This window comes from Salvelinus alpinus, chromosome 12 (genome assembly GCF_045679555.1).
Source record: "Salvelinus alpinus chromosome 12, SLU_Salpinus.1, whole genome shotgun sequence".
Classification (NCBI taxonomy): domain Eukaryota; kingdom Metazoa; phylum Chordata; class Actinopteri; order Salmoniformes; family Salmonidae; genus Salvelinus; species Salvelinus alpinus.
Genome location: NC_092097.1, coordinates 30,421,424 through 30,444,379, shown reverse-complemented (window position 1 = coordinate 30,444,379; position 22,956 = coordinate 30,421,424). Strand labels below are relative to the sequence as shown.

Genomic DNA, 22,956 nt, shown 5'->3' with positions numbered 1-22,956 from the left:
ATCTCTCACTCCAGTGTTAATGTAATTATTTCCCCACTATGGCCTATTTATTGCCTTACCTGCCTAATCTTACTACATTTGCACACACTGTATATAGAATTTTCTATTGTGTTATTGACTGTAAGTTTGTTTATCCCATGTGTAACTCTGTGTTGTTGTTTTTGTCGAACTGCTTTACATTATCTTGGCCAGGTCGCAGTTGTAAATGAGAACTTGTTCTCAACTGGTCTACCTGGTTAAATAAAGGTGAAATAAAAAATACATTTTCAAGTACATAACTATAGAGAACATACAAAAATTATATGGTAATAAAAAATGTAAGTTTACTCACTCCGAGGAATGTCATAAATGAAAAATGACCTTCCCTACAGAAAATACACTAGCCTTCACACATCTAGATGGGGGGGCAGACACAGCAGGGGTTCAAACTGTAGAACCCAGTTCCTACATTTGAATATAAAATTAGATTTGATCAAACAAAACTATGCTAGATTTTTATCTCTGGGATCCTCAGGATGAAAAATCAGAGCAATATTACTGAATGTAAGTATTATTACTGAATGTAAGTAACATAAAAGTTTTGTTGTTGTGCACTCTCCTCAAACAATAGCATGGTATTTTTTCACTGTAATACACTCTAAAAAGTAAAGGTTCCTGGAGTATCCTTTATGGGTTCTTCAAATTGAAACTGTGGGGAAACCCCTATAAGTTCTTCGAAGAACCCTTGGAAAAGGTTATTTGAAGAACCCCTTATAATGGTTCTTCAAAGAACCTTTTGGGGTTCATTTTTTAACTCCTTGTCCACCCTCCCACCATTATAAAAAATATATATATTTAAATAATAATAACAATATTGACAATACTGATTTAAATAATTCATAGTTTATTTAGTGGCACCACAAATGTGAATTACTTTTACAAAACAATTTACCAAACACATTACAAAATTGCAACATTTGTGCAGACATGTCAGCCCATAATAAATAATACATTTACTTTGTATAGTGCTTTTCTTTACAATTAAAAAATAAGTTCAAAAGTTTGGGGTCACTTAGAAATGTTCTTGTTTACATGAAATGAGTTGCAAAATGAATAGGAAATATAGTCAAGACGTTGACAAGGTTATAAATAACGATTTTTAATTGAAATAATAATTGCTTTCATCAAAGAATCCTCCATTTGCAGCAATTACAGCCTTGCAGACCTTTGGCATTCTAGTTGTCAATTTGTTGAGGTAATCTGAAGAGATTTCACCCCATGCTTCCTGAAGCACCTCCCACAAATTGTATCGGCTTGATGGGAACTTCTTACGTACCATGCGGTCAAGCTGCTCCCACAATAGCTCAATAGGGTTGAGATCTGGTGACTGTGCTGACCACTCCATTATAGACAGAATACCAGCTGACTGCTTCTTCCCTTAATAGTTATTGCATTATTTGGAGCTGTACTTTGTTGTTGTAGGAGGAAATTGGCTCCAATTAAGTGCTGTCCACTGGGTATGGCATGGCGTTGCAAAATGGAGTGATAGCCTTCCTTCTTCAATACCCTGTACAAATCTCCCACTTTACCACCACCCAAGCACCCCCAGACCATCACATTGCCTCCACCATGCTTGACATATGGCGTCAAGCACTCCTCCAGCATCTTTACATTTTTTGTCTCACAAATGTTCTTCTTTGTGATCCAAACACCTCAAACTTAGATTCGTCTGTCCATAACATTTTTTCCAGTCTTCCTCTGTCCAGTGTCTGTTTTCTTCTTTTTATTGGCCAGTCTGAGATATGGCTCTGCCTAGAAGGCCAGCATCCCGGAGTCGCCTCTTCACTGTTGACGTTGAGACTGGTGTTTTGCGGGTACTATTTAATGAAGCTGCCAGTTGAGGACTAGACACTCGAATGTAGTACTCTTGCTCAGTTGTGCACCGGGGCCTCCCAATCCTCTTTCTGTTCTGGTTAGAGACTATTTGCGCTGGTCTGTGAAGGGAGTAGTACATAGCGTTGTACGAGATCTTCAGTTTCTTGGCAATTTCTCGCATGGACTAGCCATCATTTCTCCGAACAAGAATAGACTGACGAGTTTCAGAAGAAAGTTATTTGTTACTGGACTTTTTGAGGCTGTAATTGAACCCACAAATGCTGATGCTTCAGATACTCAACTAGTCTAAGGAAGGCCAGTTTTATTGCTACTTTAATCAGCACAACAGTTTTCAGCTGTGCTAGCATAATTGCAAAAGGGTTTTCTAATGATCAATTAGCCTTTTAAAATTATAAACTTGGATTAGCTAACACAACGTGCCATCGGAACACAGGAGTGATAGTTGCTGATAATGGGCCTCTGTACGCCTATGTTGTTGCGCTGGTATAAAGGATTTTGGAGACAGGCGCAGGAATACACAATAGGGGTTTTTAATACACCCAAAACAAACACGTATACAAAAACACTGGGCCGTACCCAAACAAAAGAGCGAAGGTAAACCTCATTGAACGCCACGGGACGATACCCATAATACACAATATATATAGCACACAGCATAACAGCTGCACCAACGCATAGGTACTCACACCACCAACGGACATGGGAACAATAGCCGACAGAGGGAACAGAGGGCACATATATAACATACTAATCAGGGGAAATGGGAATCAGGTGTGTGTAATCAGACAAGACAGTTCTGGATTGATGATAATGAATCCCGTTCAGTGAAGCCTAGAAAGCCGTTGACCTCTGGAACTGGTGAACAGAATGAGCATCATTACCGGGGGAATCCGTGACATATGTAGATATTCCATAAAAAATCTGCCTCTTCCAGCCACAATAGTCATTTACAACATTAAAAATGTCCAGCTACAATAGTCATTTACAACATAAAAAATGTCTACACTGTATTTCTGATCAATTTGATGTTATTTTAATGGACAAAAAAATTGCTTTTCTTTCAAAAACAAGGACATTTCTAAGTGGCCCCAAACTTTTGAATGGTAGTGTACATTAAAAATGAATCATAGGTAAACTAACAATATTGTAGGCTTTTCTTGCTTTAGTGTGTGTGTGTGTGTGTGTGTGTATGTGTGTGTGTCCAACAACCACTTTCCCAACAACCACTTAGTTATGTTAGGAAGTTTGCCATACTAGGTCTCGAGTCCTAGTAAAGTAAAGTTTGCCATCAAAAATAAAATAAACTCAATCTTTATGACCGGCCCTGGTAACTTCTCTTATCCCCAGAACACAGTAACTTAAGAACACAAGTGTTTTTCTGACATTTTGGGGAAATTTAACTGAAAATAAAGAATACAGCCCAAGCAGAGCCCCAAGTCCCATGGGGACGTCCTCTAGGGCGTGGATGTTCTCCCCATCAAAGGCCAGCGTGATTTCACTCTCATGGGGAAATGGATTTCCGCCGATGTGCAATAAAGGAGTGGGGAGCGGTGAAATCTGTGTCACAAAAGAAAAGATTAATGCACATACAATTAACAAAGAACATACATTTTCAGCTGTAGTTTTATATAAGCATGCACACGTATGTTGATGAATAGGCATACCTTGTGATGGACATAAAGGCCACTCGGGTACTCATTGAAGAGGTAGGGCAAGAGCAGGATCGCTGCTGTGGTCTCGAGTCCTAGTAAAGTAAAGCAATGATCTTACTACACTTGCTAATTTTATTACAAGATACATTAGAGAAAGGGAAGGTATAAGAGCAAATACCCCTGTTGTGCCTCTTCTGTATTGTCCTTCAGGGACTGTCGAAATAGCAGGATGATGTCCTCACCCCTGCCTCGCCTCTCTACCTCTGCTAGTCCTTGAATTATCTTTTTGTCTATATCCATTCCATGGACTTGATTAATTTCTGAGAAGATCTGAAAAGATAATTTGCACATATTTGTATGCTAATAGATGTCAGTTTGTATTGACTGCTATGTAGGTTAAATGTACACTTCAAATGCAGCTGTCCTACAACATCTCCTTACCTACTTCTTGATCCCAATTGCATTGTGTCTATGTTTTGTCATATAAGAATTTCAAAGGAAGAGAAAATGTGTCAAAGAATAGTCTTACAAGCATTTAAATATATACACGTATATAAATATAGAAAAATAAATGCCATTGACATACAATTGAATGCAAAATAGAAGAACCTATTGGAGAAAGCACTAGCCAATACAGTACTGCCGTACAGTAAAAGTACTGCCATAAAGGCCTAATATCAAATGTCAAGCTATCTTTGCACACAAATTGTTCAATATTTTATCAGGCTGACTTGAAAGATTATACACAACATTTTGCTGCGTGGCAATACTGTGTTTGGATTCTGAGGGGCATGCATGTATACAAAAGAGGTCTAGTCACTGTAATAATACCATTATGAATTTCAATCCCATCTATAGCTACCATCAAAGCTATTTCCTTCCACAAGGGGACATACATGTAATGTTTCCAAAATGGGATAGTATTGTACATGTAATGTTATGCCCCCCTTGGGAGTTCATAATAGTATTGCATGCTCTGGCAGGCTAAATAAAGAGGAAACCCTCCATTGCTGATTCAGTTTGTTGTAACATCTCGTCTGGACAGGCCACCATCCTTAGTTAGTTAGCTAGCGTCAACGAAGCTAACGTTAGCTAGTTCATTCTCTCAAAAGTGAGAATTTCTCTAGATTGGAAATTTACGTTAATGAGTGTGAAACCATGTTGGCTTTATGCAAAACGATATACAATATATGGGACAGAATATAGTTCAGGAAATAATACAAACCTAGTTCTGCCTAGTTAGGACATAACGTTAGCTCATGTTAGCTAGCTAGCTAACGTTATTGTACTGTAGCTCATACAACGCCAACGGTCAAACTCGGCTTTCTAATATGTACGTTAATTCTTCTGAACTATAGCTAACTAACGTGACAGCTACCTTTTGAACTGTTGTCGCATGAGCGTTTGCAAAGTTTCCTGAAGAACTCCTACAACAATGGGGGTTCCTCGATGAACCCCACCTCCTAAGAAGTTCTTTGAAGAACCTTTTGGAGTTGTTTTTCATTGCCAAGAACCCTAAGGTTTTTGTGGAGCGATGGGTAACGGTGGTTCGTGGTGACCGTTGTTGATGTGTGCAGAGGGTCCCTGGTTCGAGGCGAGGGACGGAAGCTATACTGTTACACACACTGACCTATATACCCCCAGGCAGGCATTTTCCCCCTCACATCCCACCCCCAGTACATGACTGCTGCCCTCCCACCCCGCTACAGGACCTGCATATCAAGTGTGTGTGATATAACAGTGTGTGGTGTCTGCACACATGAACCTGGTAGTCAAAAGACAGCAAAGGCTCTCCCTTGCCACAAAGGAGGAACTTTAGTGCTGTTGATAGTAATGTGTGTTAGTACTGCTGGAGGTGGGTTGCCATGGCAATGATCACTAAAAAGGGTGTTTGCTATGTTTCTCTCTGAATAGATGATTATAAATATGTTTGGACCAATGCACCTTCTAATAAAAACATGAATGTGAAAAACTAAAGCAGGATACCATTGAAAAATGTACTGACTGGGGGCTTTTAATAGCAGCGCCTATCACCTAATCATGTCCATTAATTACATTTAAATAATTACAGGATAATTAACAACCATTTATGACAGAATAAGACTCCAGAATGAAAGAATAAGACACTATTTAGCCAATATTGAAGAATATGCAAGATATCATATCAAATTCAAGAAAAAGATACCACATTTCATGCAGCAAAATGTGTGAGTGTGTGTGATTGAGAGAGAGAGAGAGATAGAGCGCGAGAGCTTCAGGGAGGGGGTTCTACAATGGGAGGAGACTCGTATGATGTTCGACTCAATTCATCTTTCCCAGCAGCGCAAATTTTCAAAGCGCGCACAGCTAATCATAGAATGATCGGTGTCGACTGCGCACGCACAACAATTCATTTTTGGGCACTCTAGAAAACACCAACCACCGGAATGAGTGAACGACTTGCCTACACTCCCATCATTTTATGTCCATTATTTTATTGCTTTGAGTAGAATGATTTTACTTTTCTCCGCTGCAGTTTTTGCTTTGGATGGCATGCTATCTCAAGAAAGGACGATTCCCTCTTCTCTCACAGAAGCATAGCATTTCTCTGCAAGAGAGAGACATACAAGCCCTATGCAGGTGAGCATTAGGCGAGCTAACTATAGAATGTCGCTTTGCATTTCTTTATTTATTGTCTAGTGTTACTTGGAAAGTTAGGATTTTTTTTGTTACATTGAGCAAATCGGACACACACAAAGAATACGGAGAAAAACGCAGCAAGAGTCGAGAATCATAAGAGGACCTCTCGCGCAAGCCTCAACATCTCACCGAGTCTCACCCTCATACCTCAGGAAAAATGTCATCTCAAACTAGAGTCAAGAAGGACAAGGAGATCATAGGAGAATATGAAACGCAAGTCAAAGGTGGGTAATAAAGGATATGCAAATTAAGAAATGTTTTGATCTTGTGTATGCATAAATAGCCGTGCAAGCTAAATGACACATGGAACACAAGTGGGGACGCATATAGGCTACTGTATTTTGAAACAAATAGTTGCAATACTACATTTCAATGAATCATAAGTAAATAACGTTTTGCTTTTGAGACTTTGCCTGCTTTGTCCCCTTATCAGTTCTGAGTGCAGTAGACTGAGAGTCCATCACTAGTTGGATATTTTATGCCTGCTATAAGTTAGGTTACTCATTGGGTCAACCTAGTCTCAGAGCATTTCATATTATTCTGTATGTAAATCCGATCTCTCCATTTAGTATGATATGTTACGTTTCATATGGTATGTATTCATTTGTGGATTTCCAAATCTATTTTGTATGAAATGTTACGAATTACAATTCGTATGATATGTTACGAATTACAATTCATATGACATGTTAAGAGTTTGAAAAATGTACAATATGTTAAGAATTTGCAAAACGTCTGATATGTAATGAATTACAATTTGTTGTTGCTAACATTGACTAGGTGATTAATGCTAATGTTAGCTAGAGGGCTAACGTTAGCTAGGCTATGGGTTAGTGTTAAGGTTAGGAGTTAGGTTAAAGAGTTAAGGGAAGGGTTAGATAAAATAATTAGGGGAAGGGTTAGTTAACATGCTAAGTAGTTGCAAAGTTGCTAAAAAGTAGTAAGAAGTTGCTAAAATGCTAAAGTTGTCTGTGATGAGATTTGAACATGCAACCTTTTGGTTGTTAGACGTTCACGTTATATGCCCACCCATCTACCCCAACCAACCACCCTACTTTAGTTTTTGCCTTAAGTAACCTTCTGTCTTATGTAACCCTACCAAACATGAAATATATTGTAACGATCCTGGGTTTATAAGCGCGGATATCGACTGCCGCTCGAGCATGCTTTTGCGGCACAGTCGATAGCGAGCTGGACTTCGGGCTAGAAGGTTGAGGGTTCGAGACCTGCTCCCTGCTGTTTCATTACATTGGTGTCAGAAGTGATCGGACCTTGCATCCCCGACAATGCGTGTGCTTGGCCGGTGAGCGCATTCCTATAAGACGTAGAGTCGCAAGCTAGCGCGAGGACGCACTCTTTGAAAGGAGGGAGTAGTGTAACGAACATGGGTTTATAAGCGCGGAAATCGACTCTGCCGCATGAGCATGCTTTTGCGACACAGTCGATAGCGCGCTGAACTTCGGGCTATAACGCCGAGGGTTCGAGACCTGCTCCCTACCTGTTTCATTACTAATTTGAGTGTTCAAAATGTATGTTTACTATGTTACGTCTAGTCTATGAGACCAGGCAGATTGGGTTGGCATTGGTGGTTGGTTTGGTCACCTTCATCATCAGCATCACTATTCTTTGTAGCTATTTTGCAGGTGATATGTCAATGATCTTCTATCGGCCTATTGATTAGGACCCATTAATAAGGCCATTGGACATGTGGGAGAGACCACAAATGTTTGAATGTTTCCTCCTTATGATGACGGCCGGTTCTGATACAGTCTGGATTCGAACCAGGGTGTCTGTAGTGATGCCTCAAGCACTGAGATTTAGTACCCTACACCGCTGCACCACTCGGGAGCCAGATATGACAGCTATGATGGTATGAGGGCCAAATTGGGAATATAGCAATGACACCGGGGTTAACATCCCTACTCTATGATAATTGCCATGGGACCTTTAGTGACCACAGAGATTCAGGACACCCATTTAATGTCCCATCTGAAAGACAGCACCCTACACAGGGTAATGTCCCCAATCACTGACCTGGGGCATTCAAATATTTTTAGACCAGAGGAAAAAGTGCCTCTTACTGGCCCTCCAACACCACTTCCAGCAGCATTTGGTCTCCCATTGAGGGACCAACCCTGCTTAGCTTCAGAGAAAGCAGTGGTATGCAGGGTGGCACGCACACACAGACAGACAGATGAATGATTAATAAAGTAATCTACATTATATTGCATGTGTCACCTTCAGAATAGGGCACAAACAAATATCCCAGCTCTCAGAATGTCATTATAATTAAATATACACATACATACCCCTACAGTATGTGTTTTTCAGCAATCTGGCTGATGCTTATGAAGTGACAGAGCACCCTCGGAGCATCAAGCTAGTGTGTGTGTGTGTGTGTGTGTGTGTGTGTGTGTGTGTGTGTGTGTGTGTGTGTGTGTGTGTGTGTGTGTGTGTGTGTGTGTGTGTGTGTGTGTGTGTGTGTGTGTGTGTGTGTGTGTGAGAGAGAGGTGGAGGGGAAGGGGGTCTTTGCTATCTGTGCTGTGACTGAACAGCATGGCAGGTCTTGTGGGGTCTATATTCAGGCTTATGTGGCTTCTGCTCTGAACAGATGTTTTACCCTATCATGGCATCTAACACGTCTCCCCAGAGTCCAGGCAGCTGACACTCACAGGGGACATATCTAGGTCTGGCTGATGGGTCTTGTCATGTGGATGATAGGCTCTTAAGGTGTTATGAAATAAAAAGATACAGATGTTGTTTTTCATGCCGCTTATAGTGAAATGTTATGATAATTTCTTTGAATCTTTATGCCCTGTTGTGTTTTTGCCTCTTGGTTCTTTTGACCAATCACATCAGGTCTTTTCACGTAAGCACTTTTTCAGAGCTGATCTGACTGGTCAAAAGACCAATTAGTGAAAAAATATCAGAATTGGGCTGCCTGTCTAAACGCAGCGTTAGAGAATCTATATATATTTTATTGTCATATACACCAGGTAGGTGCATGTGTTGTTTTACAAGATCAGCCATAGTAGTAGAGCACCCCTGGAGCAAATTAGGTTTAAGTGCCTTGCACAAGGGCACATCAGCAGATTTTTCAGCTTGTCGGCTCTGGTTTATTGAACCAATGACTTTTCTGTTACTTACCCAACGCTCTAACCACTAGGCTACCTACCGCACTAGACCCTAATTAGGGAAAAGTAGGTTTAGTTTATTTGACAGAATGTCTTACTCTGGGCCATACAGTATTAAAGTCCTGGTAACAATAATGTAGCTGTTCATATGATCTGTGATCAATTAGACTGAATGTGTTTACTCTCACTGTTCACACCCTATAATAGTGTGGATGAACACACTTCGGCTGGCATCAACTGGCCTTCTGTTGCCTGGACCTGCCTCACTGCACCTTTCTGTACATAGTTCTGTTTCATTGATTTCAAAGTCTGGGATTATCTCTAATTTAGTAATGGATCACCGACTGAGAGATTGGATTTGTGATTTAGGCCTGAGATAAAGACTATTAGGGAATTCTGTTGGGGTTGACGCTGGGGATTTGTATCTTATTATTGTCAAGCATGTTAATCTGTTATTCACCATGTTTATCACTGGGCTGGGCGAGACATGTTTTCAATGATGATCATATCAATGATGCAGTTTCACCCAGTGCCGTCCTAGATAATCCAGCCCTGTGCTGCTGTCACTGTGTTCCTATGCATTTCAGGGTAGTGGCCGTGGGGTGTAAAATTCAAAGGAGGCAAATAAGAGAATGAGCTAGATCATTAAGAATAATGAAGAGGGAGAGAGAGAGAATCCATCTTGATCAATGTGAACTGTATTCTACTACTGTAGAAATGGGAAGACAGGGAATATTTTAGCATGCTTCATGAAATGCTGTAAATAATGTAAGCCATCCAAATGAACCATGAAGGGAGAGAGGCTGCAGGTTGCCTAGCAGTTAGAGCACCAAAAGGTTGCTTGTTCGAATCCCCAAGTATTTTTTTTTAAACAACTCATATAGCACTCTAACAGTAATCAAAATGCAATAAATATATATGTACCCTGGAAGAATTTAAACACGATATACTAAGAATAATATACAGCACTAGATACAGTATATTAGAGTGAGCTTCATATGTCAATAATCCAGTATATAAATAAATACCTGGTGTGTATAAACAGTGTAACTAAATACAAAGAACAGTGGTAGAAATATTAGAATGATGGAAGCCTTGCTCTTGTTCCATAAAGCCTGGCTGTGTGTAAGACAAGAGGGTAAGGGAGAGACTGATGCTAATTTATGGAGAAATCCTCCTCATCACTCTTTCTCAGCTGCTCAAACACACGGAGGGTCTCCAGCCACCAACACAGGGGGGCTCTGACATCAGTTGGTTAACAATGGCAGCTTTCTCTTTCTCTAGTGCCCAGCCACTGTTTGCTACCATGATTAGATTCAGTTTGTGAAGTGGCACATGTCATATGGTGAGTTATTGCACTTTGGGGTTGGATGATGTATACAAGAAAGAGAGAGGATTGATGATCAGTGGTGCCTTTCTGATAGGCCATGGCAAAGCACAGCTGGCTCCTGCAAGGTTGCTTGGTTTGTATTGCTAGAACATTGCTAGAATGGTGTCAGTGAATCAGTGAATTACTTTAATAGTCATTTGAGTTCACGAGGATGATTTCAAAATGGACTGTATCCATTTTCATTTGAACTAAACTTTCCATACATGTTTGCCCATGGTAGAAGTGGTCAGAAAGTTACTTTGCCAAAACATTTAAGAGAGAGATGCTCAAAGTTGACCTATTTTGCATACCCCACCCTACCATGAGACATCCATGTCTTTGTCACTGAAAAATATTAACTGTAGCGATTTATTTAATTTGAACAACTTACAAACTTGTCAAACTATTTGATAATGTCTTGAAAAACGTTTTTTTTCTCAAATAAATCTTGTCATTTTTTTAACCTTGTGAATGTCAATTATCTAAACTTTTTCATATTCGCATATGTTGTAGTTTAGAGCCTATTTTACATAATCTGAGGTGTTTGTGTTGTGCCCACCATCGGGTGAGACACAACATACTATAATCTCAGCTCCTTCTTGTTCATCCGTTACTGCTTACATGGAAGCTTCTCTCTGCTTCCTACTCTGTTAGATTGGCTTGATAAAAAACGCATTTCTGCTGCATTTCTACCGCTTGTTCTCTCCCCTTTCATAATTCCTTCTAAACCACTCAGTTGTGTAGCCGGGCCTTACGGCACAGCTCCCGTGGCATGGTTGTCTTGTGAATGGTCCATTTTTATTAGATTTGTCTGTTACTTATCATGGGCTGTTATTTTTCCCTCTCCCCCCTACGCCCAGCCCTTGCTATGGGGCAGTAGGTTGCCTGTCCTGTTGGCAGCCTTACACACACACACACACACACACACACACACACACACACACACACACACACACACACACACACACACACACACACACACACACTCTGCAGAGGAAACAGAGTCATGTTGCTGTAGGCAGGCAACACTCTGTGGTCTGGTCGAGTTAGTTTTCACACCTTTGGGTTCAGGTTTCCACTGCTGGGCTTTTGAGAAGCCGTTCTCTGCAGGTTCTCCTCAGCCAGACCAAAAGCAAACAAACTCAACCTGTTCTGCAGATTCAATAAAATCTGAGTGGGATTTAATGAACATCTCACTTAGCAGGTATACCCAACAGCACTCTGTCGGTGTAATTTCAATGTTACCCAGAGGTCTGCTTAACATCCCTGGGATATTTAGAGTCAACCCTAGTGATCACACCATTACTATTACTGAGATACAGTCAGAGATGTGTACTGTACATACTGTACTGCACAGGTACATCTAGTCTTCAGCCTTTCAGTGAAATTATGTGAATAGTTAGAGAATAAATACTATTTTGCACGTCTGACAATAAGAATTAAGAACTTTAGTAAGTTTTGCTTGGAACAGAACACCACTATGCTTATATATGTTTCTGATTGTCCCTGTGTTCTTCTGTTTTGCCTTAGCAAATTACTTTTAAAGTAACTGTCTAGTAAAAATCTAACTTTTAAAAGTTAATTTATTCTGTTTACTCATACCCAAATAATGTTGTTGACTCATCCTATACTCGTATTTGTGGACAAAGCATAAATTGAAGAAAAGCACACTTAAAAAACCCCCACCTCAAACAGACCGTTCTAAAAATGCTTGCAATTTCCTCATAGAGGATGAGTTGGCCAATCAGCGTTCTACTCTCATGAATATTATTAATGACCGGTATACATGTAAAGGACGTCACGCTGCTTTCCTATCAACTACCACTTCCTCCTGATTTGGCACACACAGAGGCTCGAACCCAGGCCCTCTGTCTTGCTAGCACACGTGACCTGGTAAATAATTGGTCTAGCCTAAATGCAACAAATTCAGATAGTGGATTTGTATCTGATTTTGAATAGCCTAGAAATAGGGCATTTTTTGTATTTTCATAATTAACAGGCTGACACATTGCCTTTAGCTACAGAATATCTCACCACAGTGAGTTTCCATCTCCTCCTTTCTATCCTTCATTCTTTTCTCCAGCGGGCAGAGGGGCTGTCAACAGTGTTTTGTTGTGAAAACATGTTACTATTGATGTACCAAACAGATTTCACTTGGTTTCCCAAATTAAGCACTGGGTAGCTGTAGGAATAAGGTTGGAGAGCCCATGGCATACAGAATACTGGCTACTATTTGGAATATCACCTGTCACTACCTGACATGAGTGAAAAACATACCTGCGGAAAAGTGGCCTCCACTATTCCAGTGCTTATGGATGACATGTCTTTTTTGACTTGCCCTTATTCTTGCCCATTTGATAATAGGCCAGTCTATATCAAAACAAATGTTACATATAAGTAAAGACAAGATTACATTGAGAATAGTCTGATGGGTGAAAATATCATCACTTGATGAGAGAACAGCATGTGCAGCCTGAGGCAACGAACAGAGCACAAGCTTTTTTTGCGACTTTCTCAAAACATCAGTAGCCTGTAGTCGCACCATGCAGCCCATATATGTTTTGATTTCTAAGACATTATAAGGTTTGTATCAACTCTAAATCTACATGTAATATAAAATAATGGCACAGGACACAAGACATATCTTGTGTGCTAAATGAACTAGCCTACTGCCGATGGCATGGCACATAGCCAGATAGTATACAGTAGGTCAACTCATATTCTGTTCTTCTGAAATACATTTTCATCATATCATAATGTTTCTTTTGACCTGCCTAAATAAATAATGGATTTATTGTGATGGTGTATATTCAGTTGATTTATTAGACTGTAGATATCATGACACAAGGCGAGACCCAGATGCAGACACAGGAGGCAGATGGTTGGAGTCTTACAGTATTTATTAATTCAATAGCGGAAGACAGGAGAATGGTCGTGGACAGGCAAAAGGGTCAAACCCAGTTCAGATGTTACGATTGTCGTCGAAATGATCGGACCAAGGTGCAGCGTGGTAGGCGTACATTTTATTTTTATTAAAAATGAACACCCAAAAACAACAAAAGGAAAACGAATGTAACGTTCAGTAGGCTACACAGAGCTGTACAAAAACAACATCCCACAAACTAAGGTGGCAAAACAGGCTGCCTAAGTAGGATTCCCAATCAGAGACAACGATAGACAGCTGCCTCTGATTGGGAACCACACTCGGCCAAAAACAAAGAAATATAGAACATAGAATGCCCACCCAAATCACACCCTGACCTAACCAAATAGAGAAATAAAAAGGCTCTCTAAAGGTCAGGGCGTGACATCAGAGTCCAAAAGATACCGAAGGACAGGCAGAATCAAGGTCAGGCCAGGCAGGATGATCAGGCAGGCGGGAAAGAAGTCCAGAGTCAGGCAGTGGTCAAAACCGGGAGGACTATCAAAAAGAGAATAGCAAAAGGAGTATGGTAAAAACACACTGGTTGACTTGACTAACGTACAAGACGAACTGGCGCAGAGAGACAGGAAACACAGGGATAAATACACTGGAGACAATAATGAGGACAGGTGAAACTGATCAGGGTGTGACAGTGGATGTTCGAAAGGCGCTCATCAGTGGCTTGTACAGCTGTATGCGTGGAGGCCTGCAGATGCTAAATGTGTTTGTTTACCGTGAGACGGGCAGTCTTTTGCATGACAATAACCGTCTGACAAAATGTATTGACCACCACAGCCCTAGGTACACCCACACCATTCCAACACAGAAAAGTTGCTTTTAAACATACCCAATTACCATTTTTTTGGAAGGAAAACTATTTCCCTCCTATTGTAATTAATTATTGGTCATATTTAATAGAAATCTGGAAAGATTGGACAGACACTTTAAAGCTTTATTGTATTGCAATAAAGCATAGAATAATTTGAAGTCTTTGACATGGAATAATTGTTTCCAGCGCAGCCAAATTTCTCATGGCTGCGCTGCTGGTGAATGTGCTTAACAAGGCATGTGCTTTGTTATTTCATATCACGCCGTCCCAAACTTAGTTTTAGGCTTGCTGATTTTATTGACTATGAGCTTTGGTTTAACAATGATGACATTCCATTTGAAATATGCGAAGTTGGGAGTGTCTGTATGTTTTGCTTTTTCTACAATGTAGAAAATAGTAAAAATAAAGAAAAACCCTTGAATGGGTAGGTGTGTCCAAACTTTTGACTGGCACTGTATATACTTTTTATATTTTCCTTTATTATTTTCCCCTAACCCTACCACCCCTCCCCTAATTGGAGTAAACTAATGGACAAAAACACTTCCAGCTTATACGTACTATATACATTTTACGGACACAGTATATTTTACAATAGTTGTCTTTTGTTTGTTTTGGTTTTTACTTGAGTAATTTTCTATTAAGGTTTCTTTACTTTTACTCAAGTATGACAATTGGGTACTTTTTCCACCACTGATTATGTATCCGGGTAAGTCCAAGAAGACTAGCTTCTTATTTCCCTTTGTTGATAACCAACCATAATCAACAGTATGAATATTTGGCATTAATAATTATTCTAGATCAGTTGTCATTAGTTTTCTGTGCCATGATCCACTTAATAATCAAAACAAGATTTCTGGCCACAGCGTACTGAGCATAGTGTGAAGGAATTGGGCCGTGAGTACCAACCACTGGGTCCCAACTATGTGGTTTATATGATGTCTATGGTCCCCAAGGTCCAAACCACCATCGTGAGGCACTGGTCTACATTAGATCACTGTAAACTATGATAAGGCCCTGCCTCACCATAAAGGTCAATGTGTTGGCCAACTTAGCCAATGCAATCAGTGTTTGCTGTACTGTAGTTGTCCTGGTCCCAATTGGCCAAATCTGAAGTGACTGCAGCTGCTCACAACAAATTGCTAGTTTGTAAACATTTTCCATGGATTACATAAATAATCAGGCCTTTGTTGAAAAGCAAAGGCTTCTGCTTAATGTGTGATCTGCAGGGTATTACTTTCTCATTTGTCTGTTACAATAACAGATTAGTCCCCAGGTTCAAGCGTTATGTTTGCCTCCGTATTGATGTAGTACACATTGGCCTACAGTCAGTATACGACTGGAATGAGATTGAATTTTCCTTAATACTTACTGCCATTTCAATACATGATCTCACACAACTCAGCGTGCAGTCAGTTTTATGTGCTCGAAAGAATTGTAAGTGAGACAAAAGCCCCAAAACCATTACAGAAAGGGAAGGAAAAAAATCCTAAATAAAGTGTGTGCTCCGGGAGCACGGCCAGGCAGGGGAAATGATTGCATGGTCTTGAGGCCACATTAGTTCCTAGCCAAGGAATTTCCATGGAGGACACAGCGGGGCCACTCTACTTTTCAGATGATTTAACCTCTCTGTCTCTGAGATGGCCAGCGGTGAGGAGTGCTAAAATAACACTGACGTCCTACAACCAGTAACATTAGCAACAGCAAACTGCCAACTCTTAGCTAGACCTACTGCACTTCACAAAATAGGAAGAGAGAAAAAGTAAAATATTTTTTTTTTAATAAACTCCTAATTATCCTTGGATCTGGCTGATTAACAATATGATATAGCAATAAAGCACGTGCCATAAAACATTGATAATGAATGAAAACACCAATTAGCTGAGACAGCTATTAGCAGCACAAAAGAGATGTACTGTAGCATCGCAGCAAAGACTCCCATTATACATTACTGAAGATCTAGAAGAGCACATTTGTCAAGTGACTAAACGTAGGTGGTGTTCCTGCTAGCAGTCTACTCTAGATGGATGTATTAGATCAAGAGCACTGTGGAGCTAAATCATCTTCTTGGCCTATGAGCCCATTCAATCCGGCCTGCGGGTGGTTTAAGTAAAACAAGTATTATAATCGACATTGAAATTACTAAAACCTAATCGAAACTCTGTAGAAATGATAATGGACCTACTTTTATTGTCATTTCACTGTGTCCAGCTTGCTAACAGTCATCAAAACGAAGGCTAGATACTCAGGGAGCATCGGAAATTGCAAAAGCGATGGTTAGAGAACTAATGGCTAATTTTGACGACCAGGAAATATCATCAATTTTAAGTGTGTTTCTACGGATCTCAGTGAAGACCGAATACAGTCTGCGGGAAAAATGAGTTTGACACCCCTGGCTGATACATTCACTTAACATCAACATACATTATACTGCACTATGGCTCGATGATGAATCCATGTGTAGAGAGGATTGTTTTAACAAGTAGCCCCATGGAATGTCTGAGGCTCATGACTGTGGAGCAAAGGGGAGACGTTAGACTGTGTTTTGTGAATTGCTCCATTGTGCTCCACAGGTGAGCCCCACAGCAGAACAGTTCCCAGCACTGACATTAAGACACAATCCAGTCTGTCTATGGATGGGGTCTCCAGGGTCCTGCTCTGCTCTCTTATTATGTCTCAACTGGCAATACTGTCTGGTCCCAGTGGCCTCAATTATAATTCCCAATTATAGGTATTCATGATTCCCAGCTTTTCACACTGGCCCAGGACTCACAGCACAGCAGGATGTTATTATTACATGACAATGCCCTGGTCTTGTCTCTCATCACCACTGTACTGTCTCTCTTTTCTCTCTTTTCTCTGGATATATCAATGATGTCATTCTTGCTGCGGTGATTCTTTGATCCACCTCTACGCAGACGACACCATTCTGTATACTTCTGGCCCTTCTTTGGACACTGTGTTAACAAACCTCTAAACGAGCTTCAACGCCATACAACACTCATTCTATGGCCTCCAACTGCTCTTAAATGCAAGTAAAACGAAATGCATGCTCTTCAACCGATCGCTGCCCGCACCTGCCCGCCCGTCTAGCATCACTACTCTGGACGGTTATGTGGACAACTACAAATACCTAGGTGTCTGGCTAGACTGTAAACTCTCCTTCCAGACTCACATTAAGCATCTCCAATCCAAAGTTAAATCTAGAATCGGCTTCCTATTTCGCAACAAAGCCTCATTCACGCATGCTGCCAAACATACCCTCGTAAAACTGACTATCCTACCGATCCTTGACTTCGGCGATGTCATTTACAAAATAGCCTCCAACACTCTACTCAGCAAATTGAATGCAGTCTATCACAGTGCCATCCGTTTTGTCACCAAAGCCCCATATACTACCCACCACTATGCTCTCGTTGGCTGGTCCTCGCTACATATTCGTTGCCAAACCCACTGGCTCCAGGTAGGTCGTCTATAAGTCTTTGCTAGGTAAAGCTCGGCCTTATTTCCGCTCACTGGTCACCATAGCAACACCCACCCGTAGCACGCTCCTGCAGGTATATTTCACTGGTCATCCCCAAAGCCAATTCTTCCTTTGGCCGCCTTTCCTTCCAGTTTTCTGCTGCCAATGACTGGAACGAATTGCAAAAATCACTGAAGTTGGAGACTTATATCTCCCTCACTAACATTAAGCGTCAGCTGTCAGAGCAGCTTACCGATCGCTGCAGCTGTACACAGCCCATCTGTAAACAGCCCATCCAACCAACTACCTACCTCATCCCCATATTTGTTTTTGTTTTTCTGCTCTTTTGCACACCAGTATTCCTACTTGCACATCCTCATCTGCACATATATCAATCAAGTGTAAATTGCTAAATTGTAATTACTTCGCCACTATTGGCCTATTTATTGCCTTACCTCCTTACTTCATTTGCACACACTGTATACAGATTTTTTCTATTGTTATTGACTGTCTGTTTGTTTATCCCATGCGTAACTCTGTGTTTTTGTTTTTTAGCACTGCTTTGCTTTATCTTGGCCAGGTCGCAGTTTTAAATGAGAACTTGTTCTCAACTGGCCTACCTGGTTAAATAAAGGTGAAATTGACTGGTACATAACATTAGACAGTAGACAGTACTGTATTGCTCCAAATTATGTTCAGGGTTAATGCTAGGGAAATATAAAGCCATTGTATTTACTAGCTTGGCTAAGGGATGTGTTTCAGAGCAGTAATAATACAAAGGAATAACACAAGATGATGTTTTTATATTGACATTATTTGATACATCAAACGCCTCAGCTGCTACACACCCAGAAACAGAAAGAGAGAATAACATTCATGTCATGTCACAAGAAGTGAACCTACACGTGCCTTCTCACCCCACTCCCGCACCTATCCGCATTCCCCCACCCTGCTCTCCTCCAATCAGCTGCTCCCAAGAGACACGTGCACGCCTGCGTTGCCATGGAGACACCATGTGGCCCATTCTCCGTAGTCCTCCATGGCAGCTGGTGCCTGGATACGGCTGTGATTGATGGGTTGTGTTGTGAAAGGACGTGTCTGGTGCGCCAGGGTCTTTGCTTCCATGAGCTTCAGCCCTGTGTAGCATACTGACATTGTGATGATGATGCTCAGGAAGGAGAGAAAATCAATGGTTAGGAAAGATGAGAGGGTGAAAGAGGCTGGCCGTGATTTCTCTCACTGTGAAGTGGTCTGTCTGACTCTGAACTTCTGGATTTGTGATGTGGAGATGACATTTATAGTCTAAAGGTCCTATTTATTTTCCTCCATATTTCCTTCCTTTTAGATATTTCACGGTGTTCCACTCGATAGGTAACTGTTTGAAGAAATCGAGATAGAAAGAATTGGCAATTGAAAGGGAATCAGATATCACCTAGCAAATAATACTTTACTCAAGCAATCTTCACATAATATTATGACTATGATTGGCAAAACTCCACCATAACATGTTGCTAGTTAGTGGTGCACGCTAGTAGCGCTTCAATCAGTGACGTCACTCGCTCTGAGACGTTGAAATAGTTGTTTCCCTTGCTCTGTAATGGCCGTGGCTTTTGTGCCGCAATGGGTAACAATGCTTTTTGGTTCAAGCCCAGGTTGGGGTGAGGAGAGGGACAGAAGTAATACTGTTACACATGCAAGAAGACACAGGGCTACTTCACCTTTTATTTAATTTATTTTTATTTAACCTTTATTTAACTAGGCAAGTCAGTTAAGAACAAATTCTTATTTACCATGACGGCCTACCCCGGCCAAAGCACCTATAAGCATGTGACAAATGTTTATTCAATGCAGAGGGAATATTTATCCCTCCCTAGGTTGAACTGTATCAATCTCATTTCAACATGAGTTCCTAATAAGAACCAGAAGGTAATGACCAGGGATACATGATTAACAGGCAGACAGACACACGGCTCTCTGCTTTAGGATGCTCCATCAGTTGGGTCCTGGCCAGCCATTGATCAGCCTCTGCTGCTACTGCCTTATCATGTGGTACCAGAGCAGAGAGGCTGTGCCATGCTGCAGTGGTCTGGGTGAATCAGCCACTGGACAGAGAGGGCAGATAGACAGAGAGGGCAGGCACTAGGGAGAGACAGACATACAGAGAGGGCTGGCACTAGGGAGAGACAGACAGACAGAGAGGGCTGGCACTTGGGAGAGACAGACAGACAGAGCCCTACAGCAGGGATAGACACAGAGGAAGAGGGGAAAACTGAGCCTGGAGGAGGGAGAGAAGGTTACACAGACAGGGATACTATGTCTACCACACCTACCTAAAGCTGGCAATGGAAGAGGATAAGAGTGCAATGATGAGGTTAGGCTATTGCCATCAGGCATGTGCAGTATGAGAGTCTACTCCAAGCTGAATTTCATGAGCATTTTGCAAGGAGACCGTAAACTCTGCAGTAGAGATGCCAGATATTGCAAAGTTGTGTCGGGGATTAGATGAGTGAATTTGGCTCAGAGGCAGACACTTTTGTCTACTGCGTACGTGTGTGTGCTCTGTGTGTGTATGTGCTCCGTGTGTGTGTAATGCATGTGTGTGTGTATCCCACAGTGGTATGGCAGGCCTGGGATATTGTTGCCAAGGAGGCTAATTTCTTATGAGGCTGTTTATTTTTCATGCGGCGCACCCAGATGTTACACAAACCCATGAACCTCCTGTGTTTCCCTTTACACCCATGACTCTCCGACTCATTCATACTCATATTCATATTGGCTGTGTTATTTCTCACCTCCTTAGTCACAATGCGTGGCAGAGGCTCAGTGTCTGTTACTAATGCCCCTCTTTACAATGGAGTATTCACAGATGCACTGCAAACGTTTTGATCTCGCTCACACACTCTCACGCGCCTCCCCCAGGATCCGCATTTGGATTCCTGCATCTCTCCTCCTCATGAGGGTGCCAGCCAACATGAAGGATCAGAAATTATCTGTTGAGATGATGCACTCCACTCACCATAACAGGCCACAGTGTTTGAGATGGTAATGGGGGACTGTAGTGCTCTGTGGTGATCGCAATAAAAATCCATGTGACCGTTGAATCACGGTAATCTCCTTTTATGCACTTAGGACAGGCATTGGTACTGCAGGTCACTAATGGCCTGGTTCTGAGGGCTCTAGTTTCCCTCAAACCACTCTGACATCAATGCAAATGCAATCGAAAATCACATCAAACACAGTAGCTCTATAGTACTTTTAAAACTCACCTCACTGTGATGGTCAATTTGAAGAAATAAGTTCAACAGCAGGTTGAAACATGGTCGTTGTGGATGTTGTTTCAAAGCCTAACAAAACTACATGGACAACGCTTTCTAAGGTGATGATTAATTCAAAACAACCATATGCACATTAGAGCTTGTGCATACGGATAGGCATAGTGGTTAAGAGTGTTGGACCAGTAACCGAAAGGTCGTTGGTTTGAATCCCCGAGATGACTAGAAAAATCTGTTGATGTGCCCTTGAGCAAGGCACTTAACCCTAATTGCTCCTGTAAGTCACTCTGGATAAGAGTGTCTGCTAAGTGAAGAAAATGTCAATGTGAATATGAGCCCAAGCCTGATTATTATTTTTTCAATTAAAATAATGATTGTGCCGTTATACAATACATAGCCTACCGCATTTTACGCAAGGCAGAAAAACATTAATAAAAAAGCTGATTGAAGATGTCTTTGGTGCATAATTGGTCGAGCTAGCCTATACTCCTAAATTAAACACATTCTAGTAATCACCTTTGAGTGTAGACTGAATTATTATGCATACTGGATGGACTGGTTATTTTATGCTACACTCTAAAACTTCTATCTATGAGTATTGGAGAGAAAGTATAGGCCTATGAGATGCTGTTGGTTCATTGATTGTGCAGGGCAGCTTACAGAGTTAGCCTACAATTATAGTGAATTTGAATTTGATTTTGAATAGCATAGTAACTTTTTATATTTTAAAGGCTGTCACATTACCTTTAACTACAGAATATCTCACCATCGTGTGTGTGTTTCAATCTCCTCCTCTCTCTCCTTCATTCCTTTCTGGATCGTGCAGAGAAAGGGGCTATCAACAGTTTAATGAAATATGTTTAGTTGTGAAAACTAAAAAACGATCCAACAGGTCCCAGACGTGCTCAATGGGATTGAGATTTTTTTTAAATATATATTTTTTATTTCTCCTTTATTTAACCAGGTAGGCTAGTTGAGAACAAGTTCTCATTTGCAACTCCGACCTGGCCAAGATAAAGCATAGCAATTCGACACATACAACAACACAGTTACACATGGAATAAACAAAACATACAGTCAATAATACAGTAGAAAAAAAGAAAACTAAAAAAGTCTATATACAGTGAGTGCAAATGAGGTAAGATAAGGGAGTTAATTTCTGGACTACCCATCCCGGATCCGGGATATTTGTCATCAGAAACGCTGACTAGCATAGCCTAGACTAGGGCGAACAGTATATAATAAAATATAATTTCATGGAATCACAAGTGCAATATTGCAAAACAAAGCTTAGCCTTTTGTTAATCCATCTATCGTCTCAGATTTGAAATGATGCTTTACAGCGCAAGCAATACTTGCATTTGTGTAAATTTATCGATCGCTCGACAAAACAATAAGAACACCTAGCGTCAGGTAACTTGGTCACGAAAATCAGAAAAGCAATCAAATTAATTGTTTACCTTTGATGATCTTCGGATGGTTTCACTCATGAGACTCCCAGTTAGACAGCAAATGTTCCTTTTGTTCCATAAAGATATTTTTTATATCCAAATACCTCCGTTTGTTTGCTGCATTATGCCCAGGAATCCACCGGAAAGAGCGTTCGCGACAACGCCGGAAAAAACTCCAAATTATATCCATAATGTCCACAGAAACATGTCAAACGTTGTTTATAATCCATCTTCAGGGTGTTTTTCAAATATCTATTCGATAATATATCAACCGGCACAGTTGGCTTTTCACTAGGACCGAGAGAAACAATG

The 22,956-nt window shown here is 40.9% G+C and overlaps 1 protein-coding gene and 1 long non-coding RNA gene across 3 annotated transcripts in view; one reads left to right on the top strand and one right to left on the bottom strand.

The window, feature by feature from the left end:
• Window positions 1–2,389: 2,389 nt before the first annotated feature.
• On the bottom strand, window positions 2,390–5,177 carry LOC139535236 (uncharacterized). The gene is made up of 5 exons (XR_011667088.1): window positions 4,906–5,177; window positions 3,969–3,996; window positions 3,706–3,857; window positions 3,540–3,619; window positions 2,390–3,432 (listed from the first exon to the last, which is right to left on the bottom strand). It is a non-coding gene; the product is annotated as an uncharacterized lncRNA (long non-coding RNA).
• Window positions 5,178–5,831: 654 nt separating this feature from the next.
• LOC139535838 (SLIT-ROBO Rho GTPase-activating protein 3-like) overlaps window positions 5,832–22,956 on the top strand; it is a 114,350-nt gene continuing 97,225 nt past the window's right edge. For both annotated transcript variants that reach the window (XM_071335672.1, XM_071335671.1), the window contains exon 1: window positions 5,832–6,430. In XM_071335672.1, the coding sequence (XP_071191773.1) occupies window positions 6,364–6,430 (67 nt within the window). In that variant the 5' untranslated portion in view covers window positions 5,832–6,363. The remainder of the gene's footprint in view (window positions 6,431–22,956) is intronic.